We start from the raw sequence: 17,343 nt of genomic DNA on the forward strand, positions 1-17,343 counted from the left end.
GAGAAGCCACCTATGCTGCCCCCTGCTTTATAGTTGGAAGAAGACTGTGAAGTTGCTGGGCCTAGACCGGTGCCGCGGGTTCTTGGAGAAGCATCTGCTCTCTGCTGTGCCCCACTTTGGAGCTGGACTGCTTCACGTTAACCGGTGAGGTCTTCAAAAGGTGGCAGTTTTGGGTTTTTTTTTTTATCTTTATTTATTGGCTAGAGACAGCCAGAAATTGAGAGGGGAGGAGGAGATAGTGAGGGAAAGAGACAAAGAGACACTTGCTTCACCACTCACAAAGCTCTCCCCCTGCGGGTGTGTTCAGGAGGCTCAAGTCTGGGTCTGTGTACATTGCACTCAACCAGGTGTGCCACCAGCTGCCCCCCCATGGTGATTTTTTATGCTAAAATTTTATTTATTTATTAATAAGATCAGGATGGAGCTCAGGACCTCATGCTTCTAAATCCAACATATAAGCCACTGAATGGTCACCCAGGCTACTTAGTGATAGTGGGGGAAAATTTTTTTTTTAATTAATTTACCTCAAGTAACAACATCAGCTTGATCTTACAACTCAGCCCTTCATTTGGACTTTGAGGGCCCGTGACTTTCCTTATTCCTTCTTCAGGCTCTCCTTGTCAGTCTTTCGGTGGGATCTATTTGACTCTCTCTTTGGACAAAAAAGGTCACTTGGTGTAAACCTGTAGCCCTTGATTACAGGCTTCTGCAGGAACTTCACTCTGTGTCCTGGCTCCCCATGGAGCCAGATTGGAGTTATGACCTGCCAGAGCTGCAGCGAGCTCTAGCCAGGGAGAAACGCAATGCTCTCCGGGTGCTCCACCGAGGCCTGTACTTCTGCATGTCCATTCTGCAGTTGGTAAGATGCCCCAGTTTACTGTAAACCTTCCCTCCGCCTCCAGCTCACTAGAGTTCCAGTCTCCTCTTAAAGTTTCTGTATGGCCTAGACTCTTTATTGACTCACAGCCATTGCCTGGCCTGGCATCAGTAGTCTCTACTCTGGAGTGAACAAATCAGGACTTGGACTATTTTTTTTTAATTATTATTATTTATTTTCCCTTTTGTTGCCCTTGTTCTTTTATTGTTGTGGTTATTATTGTTGCTGATGTTGTGGTTGTTGGATAAGACAGAGAGAAATGGAGAGAGGAGGGGAAGACAGAGAGGGAGAGAGAAAGACACCTGCAGACCTGCTTCACCACCTGGTAAAGCAACTCCCCTGCAGGTGGGGAGCTGGGGGCTTGAACCTGGATCCTTCTGCTGGTCCTGGCGCTTTGTGCCACCTGCACTTAACCCACTGCACTACCACCCAACTCCCCTTTTTTTTTTTTTTTTTAAGCGACAGAGGGAATGAAAGAAACCACAGTACTGAAACTTCCTTCAAAGTGATGGGGGCTGGAATCAAACTTAGGCTGCACACAGGGTGAAGCAGTGCACTATCCAAGTGAGCTATTCTACCAGTCCCTTGGACTCATTTTTATTTTTTAGAAATAAGGCATGATTCATTCATTCATTCATTTTATCAGAGCGCTGCTTAGCTCTGGCTTATGGTGATTCTGAGGATGGATCCAACTTTCTTTAAGTGTTAGACCTGGCCTTGAGCAAGGAAGAGAAGGAACATATAGCATCATTTTTTTTTTTTTAGTCATATGTGCCATAGGCATTAAAAATCTGAGATTTGAAATCCTCATCTTCCATGCTACTTTGCTTATCTTTGAATCTATTTTGAACCCAAGTCTCCAGTATTGGGGTCCTTCCTAAGTATGCCTATTTTTAGCTGGTACACACCACCTCTCTAGGGCTCGGAGAGGCCTCATGCCCATGACCAGCTATCATAGTTTGTTAAATGCCAAGTGGAACTTGATGTTCGTACAGTTCTCTAATAACTACCTAAAGACTGTCCAGTTCCAAAGTCCAAAGACTTCTCTACCCCAGTTTGTCAAAAAGACAAGTTATATAAAGGAGACCCACCTAGCCTGGTGTGAACCAAGTTTTGAGTTCCAAATAATTACTGTAAACTTCATTAGAGAGGGTTAATCATTAGAGACAGAACTCCATAGTCTCAAAGATGGCCTTGACCGTAAGGAATTTCTTTTCCCTGGAGGAATTGGTGACTTCATTTTGTCTTGTTTGTTCTCTTAGTTCTTTGCTGGGATCTTAAATTTTCCACAACAGCTATACAGAGAACATTTCTAGCATCCCAGCAATCACTTTGATACCCTTCTCATCAACACCCACATAAAAGTAACCTGCTTTACTTCCTGGGCTTGGATGAAATTTCTGTGCATTGCAACATGTGCGCTCAACCAGGTACGCCACCACCCGGCCCCCTGGATGAAATTTCTGATGAGGAGAAAACTTATTAACTGTGAGAAGGGTGAAAAGTATCTTAAAGAAAGAGGCAGTGGTCCAGGAGGTGGCACAGTGGATAAAGCATCGGACTCTTAGGCAAGAGGTCCTGAGTTCAATCCCCTGCAGCACATATACCAGAGTGATATGTGGTTCTTTTTTCTATCTCTTCCTATCTGTCTTTCTCATTAATAAATAAATAAAATCTGGGGGCTGGGGAGACAGCATAATGATTATGCAAAAGACTCTAATGCCTGAGGCTCTGAGGTCCCAGGTTCAATCCCTAGCACCACCATAAGCCAGAGCTGAGCAGTGCTCTGGTAAAAATAAATTAATTAACTAATTTAAAATAAATAAATAAAATCTTTTTTAAAAAAGGAGGAAGCAGAGGAAGCTAGAAGGAGTTTTGTGCTAATTGATAGTTTTAAGTCATGGGGACTTTTTTTGCATTAAATAAACCCTCTACTTACTGAAGCCACACTTTGTTGTTGTTGTTCTCGCTTACTTGCAGCTGAACACATATATAAGACTTCTATACACTTGTTCAGCAGGTGTAGCTGTTTAATTTATTCATCTATTTATTTTGATTCCAGAGCACTGCTCAGCTCTCATTTATGGTGGGCAGAGGATTGAATCTGACACTTTGGAATGAGAATCTCATTTGTTTACCTATTATGCTACTTCCCATGCCATATATATATATATATATATATATATATATATATATATATATATATATATTACTTAGTCATTTATCAGATAAAGACAGGGATAAACCAAGATGGAATAGGGGAGATAGAGAGGGATAGAGACAGAGAGAGACATGCAGCACTGTTTTACCATTTTTTAAAATAATTTATTTCTTTATTGGAGAATTAATGTTTTACATTCAACAGTAAATACAATAGTTTTTACATGCATAACATTCCCCATATTCCCATTTAACAATACAACCCCCACTATGTCATTCATCATCTTTCATGGACCTGTATTCTCCCCACCCACCCACCTACCCCAGAGTCTTTTACTTTGGTGCAATACTCCAATTCCATTTCAGGTTCTACTTGTGTTTTCTTTTCTAATCTTGTTTTTCAACTTCGGCCTGAGAGTGAGATCATCCCATATTGATCCTTCTGTTTCTGACTTATTTCACTCAACATGATTTTTTCAAGGTCCATCCAAGATCGGCTGAAAACGGTGAAGTCACCATTTTTTACAGCTGAGTAGTATTCCATTGTGTATATATACCACAACTTGCTCAGCCACTTATCTGTTGTTAGACACCTGGGTTGCTTCTAGGTTTCGGCTATTGCAAATTGTGCTGCCAAGAACAGATGTGTACACAGATCTTTTTGGATGGATGTGTTGGGTTCCTTAGGATATATCCCCAGGAGAGGAATTACAGGATCATAGGGTAGGTCCATTTCTAGCCTTCTGAGAGTTCTCCAGACTGTTCTCCACAGAGGTTGGACCAATTGACATTCCCACCAGCAGTGCAGGAGGGTTCCTTTGACCCCACACCCTCTCCAGCATTTGCTGCTGTTACCTTTTCTGATGTATGACATTCTTACAGGAGTGAAGTGATATCTCATTGTTGTCTTGATTTGCATTTCTCTGAGAATCAGAGACTTGGAGCATTTTTTCATGTGTTTCTCAGCCTTTTGGATCTCTTCTGTGGTGAATATTCTGTTTTAATATTTATTTTTTTATTTATTTATTTATTTCCTTTTATTGCCCTTATTGTTTTATTGTTGTAGTTATTATTGTTGTTATTGATGTCGTCGTTGTTGGATAGGACAGAGAGAAATGGAGAGAGGAGGGGAAGACAGAGGGGAAGAGATAGATAGACACCTGTAGACCTGTTTCACCGCCTGTGAAGCAACCCCCCTGCAGATAGGGAGCTGGGAGCTCGAACTGAGATCCTTATGCCAGTCCTTGGGCTTTGCACCATGTACGTTTAACCTGCTGCACTACCGCACAACTCCCAAAGGCCTTTCTTAAAAACTTTTTTTTTATTGCATAGGACAGAGAGAAATTGAGAGAGGAGGAGGAGATAGAAAGGGAGAGACAAAGACACCTTTAAACTTGCTTCACCACTTGCATCCCCCCTGCAGGTGGGGATCAGGGGCTTGAACCCAGATCCTTGCGTGAGTCCTTGTACTTTGTACTATATGTGCTAATTAACTTTGTACTATATGCCTAACTAACTGGGTGTGCCACTGCCTGCCTCTCAGAAAGAAAGAAAGAAAGAGAGAGAGAGAGAGAGAAAGGTATCAAGGAAATATACTACGTCATAACACTTACTATTACTGTTTTATTCTAGTTGACACTTCATAGACCATTTCAGTGTGAGTTGTTTTTTTTTTTTTTGAGGAAATGTTGTTTTATAAGACTTGTCACATAAGTACTGTTTCACTTCCCCCCAAAATTGGTGTAGGAGTACCTTATCCATACCAAAGTATCATTTCCCTCCATCATAGGGCACTGAGACTCTCACAACCCCTCTTTTGCTTCTCCCTTTTAAATCCTTGCCTATTTCAGCAGATGATTTCTTGTTTTCAAGCATTTACTGTATAACAATGAAAGAATGAAATAAGGTGTAACAGAAGCCTCCTTCTCAAGCTGTTTAGAGGATAATGAGCCATACAAGTAATGACATAATGATGCTCTGGACTAAAAAGTATGGAGTGGAAAGCACTAGGTATTGGGAGTATTGCTCAAGCATGGACGAGGGTATCTCACCATGCCTAAGGGCATGGTAATGTGTGCTATGCCTAACTAAGGCTTTAACGATCTTAGTCTGGCTCTCTGAAGACTGGACCTTGGGCTCAGGGTTAGCGGGAACACAATTCACAGACATCAATGAACTCTAACCACAAGCTCTGTTGAGCATCAGAAAAGTCAGAAGAGCAAGGATAAAAGTCCAGTTGTCCTTGTGTCTTCATTGGTCTTCATCAGGTTAAATCAGAGAGGACTCGAAGACTTTTTATTTTTATTTCTTCATTGGCAAATTAATGTTTTATATTCGACAGTAAATACAATAGTTTGTACATGCATAACATTTCCCAGTTTTCCATATAACAATACAACCCCCATTAGGTCCTCTGAATCCTTCTTGGACCTGTATTCTCCCCACCCACCCACTCCAGAGTCTTTTACTTTGGTGCGATACGCCAATTCAAAAACTTTTTAGACAGAGCGATCTCTCAAATCTGAGAAGGACCCATGTAGAGGCCTCCAGACTTATTTAATTCATTTTTTTCTTTCTTTATTTTTTATCTTTTGCCTCCAGGGTTATCGATGGGCTCGGTGCCTGCACTATGAATCCACTGCTCCTGGAGGCCATTTCCCCCATTTTGTTGCCTTTGTTGTTGCCATTGCTGTTGTTGTTGTTGGATAGGACAGAGAGAAATCTAGAGAGGAGGGGAAGACAGAGAGGGGGAGAGAAATATAGACACCTGCAGACCTGCTTCACTGCCTCTGAAGCAACCCTCCTGCACGTGGGGAGCCGGGGCTTGACCCAGGATCCTTGAGCCGTTCCTTGTGCTTCACGCCATGTGCTCTTAACCCACTGCGCTACCACCTGGCTCCCCTTTACCATATACTGCTGAAGTCTGGCTTCTAGTGGGGCTAGAGCTTGACCGTGGAACCTCTGGTGGCTCAGACACAAAAGTCTTTTTGCATAAGCACTGATTCTATCTTCCATTCCCTCCCCCTTTTTTCCAGATAGACACCACAACACTATAACTTGGTCCAAATGCAGAAGAAGGTTCCCAGACTTTTTTCTCCCTTTCTTTCTTTCTTTCTTTCTTTCTTTCTTCCTTCCTTCCTTCCTTCCTTCCTTCCTTTCTTTCTTTCTTTCTTTCTCTCTTTCTCTCTTCCTTTCTTTTTTTTTTTCTAACTTTCTTTCTTTCTTTTTTTTTTTTACCAGAACACTAATTAGCTCTGGCTTATGGTGGTGTGGGGGGGGGATGGAACCTGGGACTTCAGAAGCCTCAGTCATGAGAATTTTTTTGCATCACCATTATGCTATCTACCTCTGCCCCCCCCCCCCAGACTTTTATTTCACATTCCCTATCCCCTAGTACAAAGTCTTCTGTCACTACCTGGAGACAGCTTATGCTGTAACTTAAGGCAATGCTATGCTAATCAGCAGACCGTGTCACCAGGCTTACTGATTGGAGTCCATGTCCCGGAATCAATGCTGAGTTGAACTTACTCAGTTTGTCTTTTGCTCTGTCTCCTTTGTGCATTGTGAACCTTTCTGTTTGCGCATGCACATTCTGAGTTCACTGGTGGAGGGGCTCAGGGAAACAACCCTGGTCTTTGGAATCAGCACATTGTGACCTCTCGATGTGTATTCTTCATTTCACAGCTTCTCTGCTCATTTAAAGATTTCCGAGGTTACTATCTACGAAAAAGAAACCTTTTTTTTTCTCCCTTTACATAGATTCTAAAGTTTAGGTTTCAAGAGCTGAAAGTTTTACACTGAGTAGTGAGTAACCGGTTTGCCTTCTGCAACCCCCCTCCTCTCTTCCTCAGTGAAATTTTCACTCTTCATGCTCACAGGTTCATGAGGATACATATCACATGCAACAGGGCCTGCAGGAGCGTGTGAGAAACTGCAAGAAGATCAGGGCAGGCCAAGGCTCCATATACCTTCAGAGGTTACAGTGCCAGCAGCTGAAGAAGAAGCTGGAGCAGACAGAGACCTGGTTGCTGCAGCTGGGACTGTTGGCCCGTCTGGTCAACTACATGATTTGCCAGACCCTTGTGTCCATCATAGAGAAGGAAATAACTTCTTTTGTGGCCCTCATCCTACAAGTAAGGCTGTGGGTGGTATGTGAAGAAGTGGGCATGCAGTCAAGGCTTACTTGGTGGGGAGCAGATAGATAGTGACATCAGCCCCATGACTTCTGCCTCTTTTCTTTTCTTTTTTCTTTTATAGGCACCTAGGCAGAATCCCTTGCTTTTAGCACAGCTGGTCTTTGACAGTTCTGGCCAGCTGTCTCATGAGCCCAGTGTTGAAAATATAATCCACATTCTAACTGGGGGGCTACAGTCTGTCATGGTCTCTGCCCTACAGGTATTTGGGGTTGGGTAGAGGGTGGGCTGCTGGATTTCCCACTTCAGATCCTCTTCGTAATCAGAAGCTCTCACCCTGGTTTGAAACCGTATTGTTTTCTATTCCTACCTTTTCTCTACTTCTTGGCATGAAGTTAATGCAATCTGCAGACCTGAAAACTCCCTTGGATTCTGAAGGTATTGAAGGGGACCTTGGCAAGGGTTTGGAAGAATGCAAGGAGGGGAAAGGGTATATGCTATGCTAATGGCACAGTCATAGAGTCAGGCCTTGGGGGTAAATGGGGCAGTTCTAGCCTGGATATCACACATTTGTGCTGAGGGGATATACTCACTTGTGTGTTTTTATATGTGTGTGCCTGCAACCAGAATGTAGTAAGGATTGTATGAAGAGTGTGGGGGGACTTGGGTGGTGGCACACCTGGCTAGGTGCACATAGTAATAAGTGCAAGGACCCATGCAAGGATCCTGGCTTGAGCCACTGGATCACCACCTGCAGGGAGGTCACTTCACAAGTGGTGAAGCAGGTCTTCAGGTGTCTCTTTTTTCTCTCTCCCTCTCTACTCCCCCCCCCCCCAATTTCTCTCTGTCCTATCCAATAAAATAGCCACCAGGAGCAGTGAATCTGTAGTGCTGGCACTGAGCCCCAGTGATAACCCCACAGGGGAAAAAATGTCTTAATTTGCTTAGAAAAGGAATACAAATGGAGAAGAACTAAGATCTAAAGACTTAACCTTGGGGGCACTTTACTGTTTGGAGCTGGTAATGTGTGTGGATCTGGGGCACTTTACTGTTTGGAGCTGGTAATGTGTGTGGATCTAATTCCTAGCATTTTGATGGTCCTCTTTTGTACAAAGTTTTAACACAGATATTAAAGCTATGTTCCCAGTTAATTAAAAAGGGAGATCAGGTTCAATGGTGCTTCTTATAGCAGATGCTATAGACTGGCATACACATACCCTTTCTGCCTCCTCCTCTGTTCTACAGACTTGAGTGCTATTAACTACACTTCCCCAAAAAATACTAGCACCCAGAAGATGTCACAAATAACTCAGATCTACATGAGACTTCAATTCAGTCTTCAATTCAGAATTGGATTAAGTGGGAAAGAAGGTTGGAGATATAAGGCCTGTTCTGGTTTTGGTGTCATAATACAGGCAATGTGCTGTGGCAGCAAAATTCTGATTTTCTAAGTGCTTATCCTAGAGTGGCTTTTTTGTTTTGCTTTGTTTTGTTTTTCCTCCTGTCACTGATGGCCATTTTTTCCCTTTTTTCACCCTTTCCATTTTTTATTCAATAGGACAGAGAGAAATTGAGGGGGAGGAGACAAAAAGGGCAAAAGAAAGAGAAACACTTGCAGACTTGCTTCACCACTTGTGAAGCATCCCTGCTTCAAGTGGGGAGCAGGAGCTCGAGCCCGGGTCCTGGCACTGTTCCTTGCTCTCAGTACTGCGTGCACTTAACTGGGCTCACCACCACCCAGCCGCCAAATAGTTTTGTTGGTCAGCTCTTCTAACTACCAGCAATCCACTATTCAGTATGGAATGAGTAAATCCTGTCCCCAGACTAATAAATTCCCTGAGTGAGTCTGGTGTACTGTTTTTGTGATAGGTGTATGTATGTACAAAGCTATGCATGAGGTGTGTGTGTGTGTGGTGTATATATACTCAGGGTAGAGAAAGAGAGAGAGGAGTTGAGTGTAAGTCACTCATAGATAATTCTGGTCTGTACCTTACCAGAAGAAAACGAAGAGGACTCAAACTCAAATGAGGAGTTCCCGCTGCTCAAGCTTCATGGCCATCCAAGCGATGCTGTGAAAATCTTCTGTGGCCCAAATATAGGACTGGTATTACCCTGGAAGTCTGGTGTGATTACTGAAGCCCTAGAGGTCTGTGGTCACCGGCTACGGGGTCAGTACCTGCCCCCCAATTATAAACAGCTGCAAGATGACCTGGACAGCAATCAGAAAATCCAGCAGGCACTGAGGATACAACAGGATCTGCTAAAGGTGAAAACAGAGGCTGAAGGAGGTGTGCTGGTCTCCACCCGTTCCCATCAGAGTTGCCCACCTCTGTGCTAATAATCACTGTGTTCCCCATAGGGCATGCTCTGGGAGGTGCAGGAATTCTGTGGGGAATACCACTGGATGACGGACATATATGAGTTTCTGCAAAGCTGGGGGCCTGAGAAGCTGGAATCTCTGAGAGGCTGTCCTATCAAAAACTATGAGAAGTTGATGAGCTGTGTCAGTCTTTGGCAGGCCCGCATCTCTAAGATACCCACTGAATTGATTACGAAAGGCAAGTTGTTGCTGCTGAGTTGCCGGGACATACAGGCAGAAATGGGTGAGTGCTACTTACTCAGTGCTTGACCTTCTTCCCGCCTTCCTTATCTTCCTTCCTTCACCTGCTAAGTGGTCACTTTGGGTTTCATTCAGTCTTGTTTGGGATTTTTTTTTTTTTTGGTCAATTCATTGTTTATTTCTGCTTGTTTTTATTTCTTCTTCTTTATTTGTATGAAGAATATTATTGTATTATATTTTAACTTTTTTAAATTTTTTATTTATAAAAAGGAAACATTAACTAAACCATAGGATAAAAGGGGTACAACTCCACACAGTTCCCACCACCAGAACTCTGTATCCCATCCCCTCCCCTGATAGCTTTCCTGTTCTTTAACCCTCTGGGAGTATGGACCCAAGGTCACAATGTGTCCTGGAGCTCTGCTTCCCCAGAGCCCTTCCCCACTAAGGAAAGAGAAAGACAGGCTGGGAGCATGGATCGACCTGTCAATGCCCATGTTCAGCGGGGAAGCAATTACAGAAGCCAGACCTTCCACCTTCTGCATCCCACAATGACCCTGGGTCCATGCTCCCAGAGGGATAGAGAATAGGGAAGCTATCAGGGGAGGGGATGGGATACGGAGTTCTGGTGGTGGGAACTGTGTCGAGTTGTACCCCTCTTATCCTATGGTTTAGTCAATGTTTCCTTTTTATAAATAAAAAGAGAGAGAGAGAGAGAGAGAGAGAGAGAAAGAAAGAAAGAAAGAAAGAGAAAGAAAGAAGTCTCATGTGATTCTACCATGCAGCCAGACTTAAGAACTACTACTCAACTCTAATCCCTGTGTTGGGTTCTTTAGGATATAACCCCAGGAGAGGGTTATATAGGGTATAGAGGGTTATATAGGGATCATAGGGTAGGTCCATTTCTAGCCTTCTGAGAGTTCTCCAGACTGTTCTCCACAGAGGTTGGACCCATTGACATTCCCACCAGCAGTGTAGGAGGGTTCCTTTGACCCCACAACCTCTCCAGCATTTGCTGCTGTTACCTTTTCTGATGTATGACATTCTCACAGGAGTGAAGTGGTATCTCGTTGTTGTCTTTATTTGCATTTCTCTGAGATTCAGAGACTTGGAGCATTTTTTCATGTGTTTCTTGGCCTTCTGGATCTCTTCTGTGGTGAATATTCTGTCCATTGTCTTCCCCCCCATTTTTGGATGGGGTTATTTGTTGTTTTGTTGTTGAGATTTGCAAGTTCTTTATATATTCTGGTTATCAGCCTCTTGTCTGATGTATGGCATGTAAAGATCTTCTCCCATTTTGTGAGGGGTCTCTTGGTTTGGGTAGTATATAGGATTCATTTCTTTTAGAGTAATTTACTCCTATTTAAAGACAGATTGCTCTACATGTAACAGCTACATACAAAAAAAGTTATGAAATTTTCCTTGGTTTTACAATGATAAATGAAAAACATTAAGATTCTCCTATCGGGAGTCGGGTGGTAGTGCAGCGGGTTAAGTGCAAGTGGCACAAGGCGCAAGGACCAGTGTAAGGATCCTGGTTTGAGCCCCCAGCTCCCCACCTGCTGGGGGGTCGCTTCACAAGCGGTGAAGCAGGTCTGCAGGTGTCTATCTTTCTCTCCCCCTCTCTGTCTTCCCCTCCTCTCTCCATTTCTCTCTGTCCTATCCAACAACGACGACAACAACAATAATAACTACAACAATAAAACAACAAGGGCAACAAAAGGGAATAAGTAAATAAAATAAATATTTTAAAAAAATACAAGGGGGTTGATATTGTCAAGTCAGGAATGGGAAACAGTTATGGTTTGTTTGTTTACTGGAGCACTGCTCAATTCTGGTTTATGGTGGTATGAGGATTGAACCTGGGGCATCAGGGCCTCCAGCATGAGAGCACATTTGCATAACCATTATGCTAACTCTCCCACCTGATCTGCCTTTTCCTAACTGTTTAGAGCAAGAGTTGCTCCACTGTTGCTAGCTTCTTGGTCCTTACTCCTGGGATCAACCAACCATTTCAAGAAAGGAATCTGGAAAGAAAAGGCACAGGGTTCAGAATCCTGGCTCTGCTTCTCACTGCGTTATGTGACCTCATGTCACTGAACTTCATCTTATTTATAGCATGAACATAAAATGCAGTCACGCACAGGGTTTGGGGTTGGAAGGATTAAATGAAATATTATTTGCAATACTCCTAACATTGAGTATGGTATGCAGTAGATGCTTATTTTTTTTTTCATTTGGCCATGTTTCCTCCTGTCTACTTCATCCTTCTTGCTGAGATATTATTTCTTCCTTTTCTTTTTTTTTATATTTTATTTTAATGAGAGAGATACACAGAGAAAAAGCTACAGAGCTCAAAACTCTGCTCAGCTCTGGCTTATGCTGGAGGATTGAATTTGGGACTTTGGAACCTCAGGCTTGGGAGTCTCTGCATAACCATTATGGTATCTCTCCCACCCCTATATTTTTCCTTTTTTTTCAAGTTTTTTTTTAATCTTTATTTATTTTGAATAGAGACAGAGAGAAATTGTGAGGGGAGGGGGAGATAGTGCAGAAGAGAGACAGAGAGACATCTGCAGCCCTGTTTCACCACTCGTGAAGATTTCCCCCTGCAGGTGGGGACCAGGGGCTTGAACACGGATCCTTGCACACTGTAATGTGTGTGCTTAACCAGGTGTGCCACCGCCTGGTCCCTATATATATTTTTTCTTAACCATCAACTATGTTCTTCTACCTGAACTCCCTTAAACAGTGGATTCACCCCTTTGGTGAAGTGAACTCATTATAATCTTGAGCTTATCTTTTCCTTCCCTCTCCTTGAGCTCCACACATCCAGCCAGTTGCCAGAACATTTCCATTCTTCCCTCTCCTTATCTCAGATCTGTTCTTCTATCCACCTCTGAATTTTGCACCCCAAACCTGTTACTTAATTGCTACTGTATAACTGATGATACCCAAAAGGATTGATAGAAAATAACAAGGGCCAAGAAAGTGACTCAGTGATCAAGAACATGCCTCCACCCACGGACCCTCAGGTTTGATCCTTGGTCCCACATGAGAGCAGCTCTGGTGTTTTAACAGTCCATTTCTCCTTTCCACCACACAGTGTCACTGTAGAGCTCCTCTCCCCCCTCACCAACGTGAAGATCCTGGCTCCAAAGCCACACACCACTGCAGTGACCTAGCTGCCCTCATACACTAGCTTAGAAGAAGATGAATTCCCATCCTTATATCCTGTTCACCTCCCATAGCCCATGATGGGTTTGCTCTCCCTTGGTTTTCAGTTTCAGCTCTTGCTGTCTGGTCCTCTTGGTTACTTGTCTACAACTTCACAAATAGCATATTCCCTGTGATTCAGTTATTACTCTCAAATTGTATTCTACCACTTCTGAGGAATAGGTATTTACCACACATTTGTCTCTGCCACCATTTTGTGAACTTCTGAGGTTGGGATCCTTTCTGCCTCATTCACTCACTCTTGTCTACCAGAGCCCAACATGGGCTCCACTCTGAGCAGCTGAGTGAACACTAAGCAGAGGCTCAGGGAAGTGTCAGGTAAGTAAGGGGATGAATTCATGGCCTGCGTTCTCCTATAATCCACTTCTACTCCTAACCACCTTACCCAAGCTCCGCTTCTTCACCTATCCTCTAACTTCTAACCCTATTCTGTCATCAGAAGCCAAGCTGGAAGGCCTCAGAAAGGACATTCTTGAGCAGGTGCAGAATGAATGCAGGACTCGCTGCCAGCAACTAATAGCAGAGCTCTCGAATTTCATGGAGGCCTTCCAAACCATCAATTCAGACATTTACACCATTGCACAGTGCTCCCAGAAGGTGGGCTTTCCTCCTCCTTCCCTCTCAGCTTTTCCTGGGTTTGTCCTCCTCCAATGCTCCACACACTTTCATTAGGTCTCATCTGAGCTCTAAGTGGGTCTTGATGCTCTCAAACTATACTCATAACCATATCTTCCCTTGATAATTCTTCCCATGTTCACAAAGTCCTTAGTTTCCTTGTGGCAGGGAAATACCTTGATGTCATAAGAGAGACTCAATCTTGTTTGCAAAGTTCTGTTATCTGTGGCAGTCAGATACAGAGCTACATCCTGCCATCCGAATTATAAATGGGGGCAGAAGGGAGGACATTTGTCCTGCCTACACAGATCTGGGTCAAATGGGGTATGACCCCAGCTAGTTAAAAGTACCTGCAGGGGTCTGGAAGCTGGGAGTGCCCCTCAGGAGTGGATCCAGAGTGGTGCACAGGATTGCGGGGGGGGGGGGGGAGGGGCGGTCGGGGCTTGTCTCATACTGTAGCCCCTGCAGCTGAATGAAGCCAACGAGCAGTACTTGGATCTGGAGGAGCGAGTGGACTATGTACGGTCACTCCACGAACTCATTCGCAACCACTTTGGCTTCTTCAGTACTGAGAATGAGGCACTAGACATCTCGGTAAGAGGGCGATTCTGGATGTCACCCTTCCCATTCACCATCACCACCACCCCACCACCCCTCCACACGCATACACAACCCCGTCTATATGACCTCCTCTCCCTCTTCCTCCTTCTCTTCCCACAGCTTCTGGATGTGTGGGAGGCATTTCAGTTTGAGAAGAGCCAGGCCTCAGAGCTCCTGCTCAGCAAACGACATGCCATTGTGCCCAAGCTACAACAGCTGATAGCAGCAGCACTGACAGAACTGGAAGGGCTGGTTGAGAAGGCCCTGTCTGGTCCCTTCATGGACCCAATGCAAGAGCAGAGGAGCACTGAGCGCCAGCTCATCTCTCTGGAGCGTCAGTTCCAGAACACAGCCAACCACCTCAATGAGCTGCACCATGCCTACTCCACCTTCACAGGTACCAAGAATTCCATCCCCATCACCACCTGTAGTCGCCCTTCCAACTGAGGCAAGGGTTGGGACTCGGTGTAGTGTCCCATGTGGTTCTAAGCAAGTCTCTTAGATACTGTACCATTGTCTTCTGACATCTAGCCTTGTGGACAAAGCGGATACCAATCTGATTTTGTTTTCCTTTGTAGGTAATCTGTTTACCAGTTACTTGGTAATGGTTCTTATATTAGCTCTGATTTTAGAATTCTTATTTATACGTTAGGTTACTGAATATCTCCTTCATATCTTTTCTCCATCACTTTTTCTTTCTTTCTAAGGAAATGTCACGGGTTTGCCTCATAAGTTTCCATTTTCTGTTGTACCTACTCTGTAATTCACATTGCATTTTAAAATGAACATGTTGACATATTGTACGTATGTGCACACAAATGTGCACTACATAGATACATATATTCTAGTTGTATCTACTGAAGAGGCCAAGAAGCAAAGACACTCTAATATCAAGGAGTCATGTTGTCCCGGATCTTAGTTTTAAATTCAGGACCCTGGTGGTGGGAATGGAGTGTATTTATACCTGTTAACATGTAATTTTGTAAATCAATATTAAATCACACTAATAAAATTAAAATAATAACAATCTGCCAAGCAAAGGACCCTCAGAAGGTGGGAGCATGTCTTGTGTATCTGTATATAGCCCTTGGTCGCCACATGCAGGGGGTGGTGAAGCACTTCATGAGTGTTGAAGCAAGGCTACAGGTGTCTCTCTGTCTCTCTCTCTCTCCCTCTCTATCTCCCCTTCCCCTCACAATTTCTCTCTGTCTATATCCAATAATAAATAAATAAATAATATTTTTTTTAAAGAAAGAAATTTTTTTTTTAATTAAAAAAGACTTTGGTGTGGCCAGGATGGAGTCAGTGAGATGAAGAGAAATAGAATAGGGACCCATCCCTTAAATTGTCATCACATTTGTCCCCCAGCTCTGCTTTCCTTAGAATAATCGTCCCCCCACCTCTTTGTACTGAGCATGTTTGCACCTACCCACTCCGGCACTTTCAGACCCCTCTCTCTGTCATTGTGGGCTGTGGACTCCTCCTGTCCCCCATGCTGCTCCCCTTCCCGGTCACACGTGACCTAGGCTTCATCCAGCCTTGTCCCACAGGGGACGAGAGTCCTGTGGCCTTGCCTGTATGTGGGACCCGACCTATTGTGCAGCAGCAGCGCATCTGGCATCTGTACCGAGTCATCTCTGAGAACATCAGCGAGTGGAAGTGCATGGCTTTTGCCAAGGTACTGCATGGTCTTCCTCAGAGCTCCTGCCTGGAATCGGGCAGTCTGTGAGGGTGGGAGTGGAAAAGGATCTCCCACTGATAAGGCACCCTTTACCTTACAGTTTAACCTGGCTACGGCCAAGGAGAAAACAGAAAACTGGCTGACAGAGGCAGCTCGGATGAGTGCAATCCTGGGCCTGCACAGCCCAGTTTTGCATCGCTGCATGCGAATACTGGAGGAGTTTCGCGGCTACCTGCCTCTGCTTACCAAGCTGGTCAGCTTCTCTATACAGAATACCAGTTACCAAGCCCTCCTGAGAGGTGTGTTTATTTGGATAGGCAAGGACATAGAGGTCAGGAGAAAACAACTACTCAGTTCTCTGCTGCACCTGTTGCAAAATCTTTCCAGGAAGAACAACTACTCAGTTCTCTGCTGCTCCTGTTGCAAAATATTTCCTTCCTGGGTTGCTCCCTTCATTAGCATGTGGGCCTCTTATCTGCCCAGGGTTGGGTTCAAGCTGGAGTCCTGGCTCTGGGCTCAGCACTGTGCTCTGGAACTGAAGTATGAATTCCTGGCTCTGTGTTGGGTTTCCAGATCTGCCATCTGGGGTCTGCTTTGGGCTGGGCGCTGGGTCCAGGATCTGGGCTTTTGGACGGACTGGGCTGTGCTATACCAAATACTGAGAGTTGCACTGATCTGTTGTTACTCTATCTGTAGCCTTAGGCTTGGGTACTCACCACAACATAGAACTCCTAACACTGGGCCAGCTGCTCTCTTGTCCACTGCTGGAGTTTGCAGATCGAATCAATCAGGTATATGTACAGGAGGAAGGGTGGTGGTCTAAGTCCCATATCAGTTTGCCTAGCTCTAATAGAGCCGGTAAGGTCCAGTTGCTTGGGAGCAGTGGATGATCTGGAGTGGGTGGGTGAAGTTTTGAAATGACTGGCCTGTGTAGAAGGGATGAACATTCTACTTAAGGCTTCATGGGTGGTTGGTTCTGGGTTCTTGACTCTATACTTCACTTTGAGATGGAGGTCTGGTAGGTTGTTCCTGCCTTTATGATTGAGATTATGTTTCCAGGGAAAGGAAGTGGATAGCATGCCTGAATTAGTGGTTACATAAGATGGAGAAAGTCTCCCAATGCTTACCCTTTCCCAAAAGAGCATGAGTTTGTTGAGGTACTATCTTCTCAGCTGGAGTCTTACAAAGGTTGTGTTTCAAAGAAAAAGGCCTTGGTCACAGTATGCTGCTGAGGACCTGCCTTTATTTCTTATTTTTTCTTTTTTCTGTTTTTCTTTTTTAGTGATTTAATAATGATTGACAAAATCGGGGGATAAGAGGAGTACAATTCCATACAGTTCCCACTACCAGAGTACCCTATTCCATCCCTCCATTGGAAGCTTTCCTATTCTTTATCCCTTTGGGAGTATGACCTGGGATCATTAGGGGGTGCAGAAGGTGGGAGGTCTGGAGGTAATTGCTTCTCTGCTAGACATGGGCA

The 17,343-nt window shown here is 44.2% G+C and overlaps 1 protein-coding gene across 1 annotated transcript in view; it reads left to right on the forward strand.

Annotated features, from left to right (window-relative positions):
• The window catches only part of DNHD1 (dynein heavy chain domain 1), a 64,614-nt gene that overhangs the window by 14,533 nt on the left and 32,738 nt on the right, over nt 1–17,343 (forward strand). Inside the window, exons 6-18 of the mRNA XM_060176958.1 lie at nt 34–144; nt 703–859; nt 6,916–7,170; nt 7,295–7,432; nt 7,566–7,608; nt 9,171–9,436; nt 9,530–9,773; nt 13,407–13,564; nt 14,051–14,176; nt 14,303–14,579; nt 15,733–15,860; nt 15,964–16,162; nt 16,560–16,654. Coding sequence (XP_060032941.1) covers nt 34–144; nt 703–859; nt 6,916–7,170; nt 7,295–7,432; nt 7,566–7,608; nt 9,171–9,436; nt 9,530–9,773; nt 13,407–13,564; nt 14,051–14,176; nt 14,303–14,579; nt 15,733–15,860; nt 15,964–16,162; nt 16,560–16,654 — 2,197 coding nt within the window. The remainder of the gene's footprint in view (nt 1–33; nt 145–702; nt 860–6,915; nt 7,171–7,294; nt 7,433–7,565; nt 7,609–9,170; nt 9,437–9,529; nt 9,774–13,406; nt 13,565–14,050; nt 14,177–14,302; nt 14,580–15,732; nt 15,861–15,963; nt 16,163–16,559; nt 16,655–17,343) is intronic.

Source organism: Erinaceus europaeus, chromosome 17 (assembly GCF_950295315.1).
Source record: "Erinaceus europaeus chromosome 17, mEriEur2.1, whole genome shotgun sequence".
Taxonomy (NCBI): Eukaryota; Metazoa; Chordata; class Mammalia; order Eulipotyphla; family Erinaceidae; genus Erinaceus; species Erinaceus europaeus.